Raw genomic sequence first — 7,500 nt, forward strand, 5'->3', positions numbered from 1 at the left:
TCAAATCCTCTTCAGAAAGTCTTTACACTCATCTTGGCATTGATTGTGCATTTCAGTGCGTGTGTGCATTTGAAAGCAGCCGTTTGTCAGTCTGACGCTGGGACCAAATCAACCCTGTCAACCCTGACATATGAATGAATTGTCAATAAATTATATATATATTTTTTACATTTAAACTATTTTTAGTACCATTAGACAAACTATAAAAGTGCGTTCACATACAACGCAAAGGAAATGTTCGCCTCGCATTGCATTGCTCGCGCGAGTTTGACCGCTGGAATATAAATGTGTGTTAAAACTGGCGTTCACGCGAGTATCGTTAACCCGCGAGTATTCCCGCTTCTCTTCCGGAAAAGGACAGGAGGCGGGGCTTCTACGACTTGGTTCATAGTAAAGTTCAACCAATAGCTGGAATCGAGTAGTCGCGCATTTTTTCACGCGCAACTTCCTCGCTCACTTTCCTCCGAGCGATGTCTTTATTCGTCCGGTCTCTGTACATGTATGACGTTGTGTCATATGATTCCAGGTGTCCACACACCGCTACAACAATCTTTTCATCCATTTGTACAGATTTCTTCTGCTACTATGTCAGTATGTCAGTGACATCCGGACAATCTCAGTGCTGATAGTCTTTCAGGACAACGCGTCATGCGGATTTCTCGCTCGAGTTGAAAAACGTAAACTCGCTCGAATACGTGAATGAAGCGATTTCGCATGATTGAGTCGCACCATTCGCTTCATTCATGCCGCCTGGTGCGGATTCGCGTCTATTCGCATCTTTGCATTGACTTTGTATGTAATCGCGCCGCATGAAACGCGTGCTTCACGTTGTATGTGAACGCACCATTAGACTTTAAACGTCATTCTCCTCCTTAGGTCCAGAAATGCATTTTTGTGTAGGACGTTTGTTATGTACGTTTTTCTACAGGGGTAAATCTTGGGGTATTTAACTGACTTTGTCAATAAAATAATATACAAACTTTTAATCAAGCACAAGCTGCTTATATTGAGCAAATCCTCATTTTAAAATATCAGTAACAATATAATCATTAATCACTTTTACTTTATTAAAATAAGCTGTTATTTATCCCAACATAAGAGTCACTTTTCATATTAAATACATCGATATAAACATTGAAACCACTTTATTTCCACAAATAACCACTAGATGGTGCCATAAACATGTGAAACGCACATACTAAAGCTTGTTTGGCTCGTCAGCTTGAACAGAGAGTGAAACAGGAGCATCAAACGTTGTGTATCATATTTAATACACAGGATATTATTGGGTATAATTGTGTTCGGTTCTACCGGTACTGCACAAACACTGATATTGTGACATCTTTTGTACTTTTGACGACACTAGCTGGTACTTTAAATGTTAGAATAGTGCAACAACACAGATGTACATATTGAATATTTAAGTGCATAGTAGTTAAAGACACCCGAGTGCAATAATTGTTGCACACATTATTATTTTAATAATCAACGATCACGTGTTGGTGAATAGTGAGGCACCTGACGAGCCACTTGATTTTTAGCAAAGAGCCACTTGTGGTTCCCGACTCCTGCGCTCTTTCCCTGGGGAGGGGCGTGCCTTCCACCCCGACTGCCGGCAGGTCATCCCCATCTACCTGGATGAGGGAGGGGACAAGGGGAGGGAAACAGAAATAATAAAAATAAGGGGGGGAAGGGGGGGGTACTTCCTGTAACAGTGTAGTACCCCCCCAAAAAAACACTGTAAAATGTAAAAGAGAGGGAAAGGCCAACGCGGAGCGGCAGTGAGAGAGAGAGAGAGAGAGGAGAGAGACATGATACACCGTACCTTGTTCCTCGGGCACTCCTCAACCCTCTAACAGACGACAGCTGCACCTACTTGGGCGAATCAGAGGCAGTCTTTCAGCCCCTGGCGTACGGAGCACCTGCCACATTCTCGGGGAACAGAAGGGGACTCCCCCTCCCCTGGAAATGGTTCTCCCGCTCTAGGCGGTCGGCAGCGAGTCCCTCCCCGCTCGCGGTTGGCGGTCTCAGACCACGCTGCATTTCAGCGGCTGGTACGGGACTCCTCCGCTCCTGGCGGCGGCTCCGACTGCTCCAGGTGGTCGCTAGGAGCCCCTTTTCCCCTTGTGGTCGGCAAACGTTCCTCCACTTCCAGGCGGTCGGCAGCGAGCACCTCCAGCTTGCGGCTGGCGGTCTCAGACCCCGCTGCATTTCAGCGGCTGGTGGGGGGACTCCTCTGCACCTGGCGGTGGCCCCGACCACTCCTGGCGGCCGCTAGGAGCCCCTTCTCCCCTTGTGGTCGGCAACCATTCCTCCACTTCCAGGCGGTCGGCAGCGTGCCCCTCCAGCTTGGCGGTCAGCGGTCTCAGACCTGCTGCATTTCAGCGGCTGGTAGGGGACTCCTCCGCCCCTGGCGGCGGCCCCGACCGCTCCAGCCGGCTGCTAGGAGCCCCTTCTCCCCTCGTGGTCGGCAACCGTTCCTCCACTTCCAGGTGGTCAGCAGCGTGCCCCTCCAGCTCGCGGTCAGCGGTCTCAGACCCCGCTGCGTTTCAGCGGCTGGTAGGGGACTCCTCCGCCTCTGGTGCCGCCTGGAGTGGTCGCTAGGTGCCCCTTCTCCCCTCGTGGTCAGCAACCGTTCCTCCGCTTCCAGGCGGCCGGGCTCCTTCGTCCCCCAGCAGATGGCCGCGGTTGCTCCATTGGGGTGGATGGTAGCGGCGAGAACTCTACTACGGCACATCCCTCCTCCTTCCCGTGTCTTTGGCACCAGTGTAAAGGGATTCTAGGAAGCTAGTACCGGCTATCGGTTATCTGCCTATTCCTCCACCTTATTTACCGTATCGGTAAAATCCACTATCGGGCGATCTTTGATGTAAATACTTGTTATGGTACAAATTATGCAAGTAAACAATACATATGTAACAACAATTTTCAAAAGCTAAAATGTGACCAATTTGTGACTTTTGGTTGAGACACTAAAGAGATCTCCTTTGTGATTTATCCATGACTCACTTTATAAAACAGCAATTCGACGATGTGTCCCTTCATCTCCAAGAAACTTCTCCACTCTTCCTCGCTGTCCTCGTTTGACTGATTAAATGGATCAATTTCAGAACTCGCTTTCTTCTCGTCGGCAGTATGATGATGATCTGCTCGTCCAATCATATTTCATATGTTAAATATCACTGTTTGAAATTCTATTAACGTGATAAAGGCCTCAGAGCAGAATGGAAATGTAATTAAACGTGTGGTTTGGCCGCAGGGCTTCGAGATCTCTGATTAAACATGCAGCTCTGATGAAGATTTCTCATTCATTAAAAACACCGCTCACTGATGAGGGTCTTTCTGATGATAAGATGAACTCCACACATCTAGCCTCATATTCTCCAAATGCACTTTTGAAAGTTTACTTGTGGGAGCATTTCACTTAATCGGTTAAACTCAAGTTTAGAAGCTCCAATGCATGTAGATATTATATTATTGTATCAGTAAAAACTTCAAACTGATCTAATAGTCACGTGTCATATGTTGTTGGAAAGCTCTTAAAGTACAACCAGATTATTTGTTTTACTCACAGATGAAAATATAGCGAGTAACAGCTAAATATATGTCCTTGACTATTATGTTGGTGTTTCTTATATGCCAAGTTTTCACTTATAACTTCACATAATATAAAGTGAACATAAAATATCCCTTATGATTATTTAGAGTCTGTGATTATCTTTCAAACGAGTCCACACACAAGATAATCAGATGTATAGATCATTAGATAATCCACATGAAGCACAATGTTACATATGACCACCAGGAGATGGCGCCAAATACACGACACAGACTCAATGATGACTCAAATGACACAGAATGAAACTCATTCTGTGAAATCTCATGACTAAAATCATGTCTGCATGCTATACAAACCTTTAGTCATTGTTGTGTTTGCATGTGTAATTAGTTCTTATGTACAATTATTATCTTTTATTTGTTTGGAGATGTTTTTGGACACTATGATCAATTATATTTGTAATGTTGTAACTTTTTATTGCTTGATTTTTTTGACGATTTTTAAGCAGTTTTGTAAAGCTTCAGAGGTTAGTGAAAAATTATTAAGTTGTAATTGTACATAAAAGCAAAATAAACTATTTAAAATCCATACAAACGTTATGTATATCGGTAATCAGACACTTAAACAGAAAAATACAATAAAAAATAAAAACTAAACAATATCGGTCGATCTCTAAAATTCACAGAACCTGTCTGGGTAATATTTATAAAATAATTTCTATAATATAAATATACAAAAATAAAGCTTATTTTTAATTAACTTAAAAACATAATGGCCTTAAAATAGGCTTCATTTGGTTTTATATTAATTATTAATAATACGTCATTTAAATTAATGATTAATATTTGATATTTGAGATTAAAAAAATCTGAATTCTTATATTATCTTTTTGGATTTTAGGGTGAATTATGACTATTTTAGTCAGATTTTCTTTTAGATTCACGCTTGTATTGTTATGGTGTATTTAAGTTTGTTTATTTATTTAGTTTTTTTTCAAACAGGCTCTTTCAATGGGAATGGTGACTGAATACTACCATTACATCTTTACCACACTGGTAAGACACACACACACACACACACACACACACACACACACAGAGTGCATTATTCATGGTAAAGAATATTGAATATTCCATTTTGGAATCTGACTCAAAGCTCCATTTACCAGGAAAATGGGTGTAATTTATATCCTTGTTAATATAATTGTGGTGTTGTTTTGATTCATGACTTGCATTGAAATAAATCTGACGGGGTATAAAAGCACTTTGAACCCGTCTCAGATTCGAACCCCACTGGAGTTTTATTCGACTGTACAATAAACCCCTCAGATCCGCCTGATTCTTCTGCATGACTTATGAAGCCGAGAGACCTTGATTCACTGACAGAAGGGTGCGAGAGAGAGACAGACAGTCTGTGCTCTGAGAGTGAGACAGCTGCTGTATTGTCAGAAATTTATATGTGTTTCTCTCTATCTCTCTCTCTCTCTCTCTCCCTCACTCTCTCTCCCTCTCTCTCTCTATCTCTCTCTCCCTCACTCTCTCTCTATCTCTCCCTCCTTCACTCTCTCTATCTCTCCCTCACTCTCTCTCTATCTCTCCTTCACTCTCTCTCTCTCTCTCCTCTCTCTCTCTCTCTCTCTCTCTCTCTCTCTCTCTCTCTCACTCTCTCTCTCTCTCTCTCCTCACTCTCTCTCTCTCTCCTTCACTCTCTCTCTATCTCTCTCTCCTTCACTCTCTCTATCTCTCTCTCTCTCTCTCTCCTTCACTCTCTCTCTATCTCTCCCTCTCTCTCTCTCTCTCTCTCCTTCACTCTCTCTCTATCTCTCCTTCACTCTCTCTATCTCTCTCTCCCTCTCTCTCTCCTTCACTCTCTCTCTATCTCTCCCTCACTCTCTCTCTCTCTCATCTCTCTCTCTCTCTCTCTCTCTCTCCTTCACTCTCTCTCTATCTCTCCCTCACCAAATTGGCCCGGTTGCTAGGGAGGGTAGAGTCACATGGGGTAACCAAATTGGCCGGTTGCTAGGGAGGGTAGAGTCACATGGGGTAACCTCCCTGCTGAGGTGAGTCACTGAGTAACCTCGTGGTTGCTACAATGGCTCTCGGTGGGGCGTGTGGTGAGTTGTGTGTGGATGCCGCGGAGAATAGCGTGAAGCCTCCACACGCGCTACGTCTCCACGGTAACGCGCTCAACAAGTCACGTAATAAGATGCGCGGATTGACGGTCTCAGACGCGGAGGCAACTGAGATTCATCCTCCATCACCCGGATGAGTCACTACGCCACCACGAGAGTGTAAGAATGTCTTAAGTCACTGGTCCTCAATTTTGGTGGTTACACCCCCCTTTGAAAATAGAAAAACTAGAAAAATGTATTAAAGTATTAAATTAATTTCCTTTGAACTTCGTCAGTTTCTGATTGTTGTGGTTTATCAAGTGTGTTTCGAAAAATACAATGAAATATAAACACAATATATGTGTTGGTATAAATACACTGCGACTGCAACAAGGATCTGAGGGAAGTTTTGTCACTAGGCCTCCATTGTTATTATCTGCTTATAAAAATATATACAATTAAGCATTTTAGTTATATACTTAAAAATGCATAAAATGTGATGCAAAGTTGAGAAAATATCTAACGCAAAAATAACAATTCATAATGTTCTCATCTTCAAAATTATATTAAAATGAAGCGAAATGACCCACAGATGTGTTAAAGTTGATTGTTATTCATAATAACGAACACTTTGGTTTTTTCAACTTTTGCGGGAATAATGTCCCAGTGTGCACATATGTGGACATCATGTTTATCAGCGCGCTGACGCATGAAAAATTAATGCATTTTTTAAAGTGGCATATCAAATGAAACTAGAGACGCTCCTCTTTACAGCCAAACAGGTTTCAATGAAACAACTTCAAGAGATTTCTTATCAGAGCCACTTTTGTTGTGTCTGCGCCCGTAGAAGCGCATCACAGAAATCAACGTCATGTTGTTGTGTCACGTGACTCGGTGCACCAGACGTTTAACCCTTAAATGACAGTCTAGAGTCTTGTGAACAGTTTTCAGTCAGTTTTCATTTATTTAAATTGTGCGTTACGTATAGCGAAGCCAAACTACAACGTCCACGCATGTGGACGCCGGGTCGATTTAGGATATTGTGTTACATGTGGCGTGTTTTTATGGAAATGGCGTCTTCACAACGCAAGTTACGCATTCAGACTAGCGCTTGGGGAAATCCACAACATACTTGTTGGTGAAAAGCAGCATAAAAGTCTCTATATTACCTGAACTCTATATTACTAGTCTTCTGAAGTCAGACGACAGCACAGTGAAGAGCAGACTGAAATGTAGTGTTAATTCACTGAAAATCTTCCCTTCACTCATTCAAATCTGACGCGCACGAGACAATGTCTTTGTTTACATGCGGTGCGATGAGAAGACTTTTAATGAGTGAAACTGAGCAAGGTTTGAGGACTGAGCAGTCAGCGCCGCACACATAGAAAACCACTGACTTAAGTCAACACAAAGTCTGGCCTGTGTGTGTGTGTGTGTGTGTGTGTGTGTGTGTGTGTGTGTGTGTGTGTGTGTGTGTGTGCAGGACCTGTTTGCTCTGGATATGGAGCCGTATCGGTTCAGTGGAGTGAATATGACTGGATTCCGTATCCTGAACACGGAGAGTGCGCAGGTGTCGTCCATCATCGAGAAATGGTCCATGGAGCGACTGCAGGCGTCACCCAAACCCGACTCGGGCATGCTGGATGGCTTCATGACGGTGAGTGTGTGTGTGTGTGTGTGTGTGTGTGTGTGTGTGTGTGTGTGAAGGCCATGATTATATGTCCAAAACTGACATTTATAGTGCTCATAAATTGACCTTTTCATATTAAGCTTGAAATCTAATGTCAACAGGTTTGTGTCAGGATTAGGGTTTAGTCTCTACTTATAGTGT

At 43.1% G+C, this 7,500-nt stretch overlaps 2 protein-coding genes across 2 annotated transcripts in view; one reads left to right on the top strand and one right to left on the bottom strand.

The window, feature by feature from the left end:
* The window catches only part of LOC127637361 (histidine-rich glycoprotein-like), a 104,062-nt gene that overhangs the window by 26,081 nt on the left and 70,481 nt on the right, over positions 1-7,500 (bottom strand). The window lies entirely within an intron of this gene.
* The window catches only part of LOC127637338 (glutamate receptor ionotropic, kainate 2-like), a 76,245-nt gene that overhangs the window by 23,099 nt on the left and 45,646 nt on the right, over positions 1-7,500 (top strand). The window contains exons 5-6 of the mRNA XM_052118351.1: positions 4,561-4,614; positions 7,153-7,326. Of these exons, the coding sequence (XP_051974311.1) occupies positions 4,561-4,614; positions 7,153-7,326 (228 nt within the window). The remainder of the gene's footprint in view (positions 1-4,560; positions 4,615-7,152; positions 7,327-7,500) is intronic.

Source organism: Xyrauchen texanus, chromosome 45 (assembly GCF_025860055.1).
Source record: "Xyrauchen texanus isolate HMW12.3.18 chromosome 45, RBS_HiC_50CHRs, whole genome shotgun sequence".
Taxonomy (NCBI): domain Eukaryota; kingdom Metazoa; phylum Chordata; class Actinopteri; order Cypriniformes; family Catostomidae; genus Xyrauchen; species Xyrauchen texanus.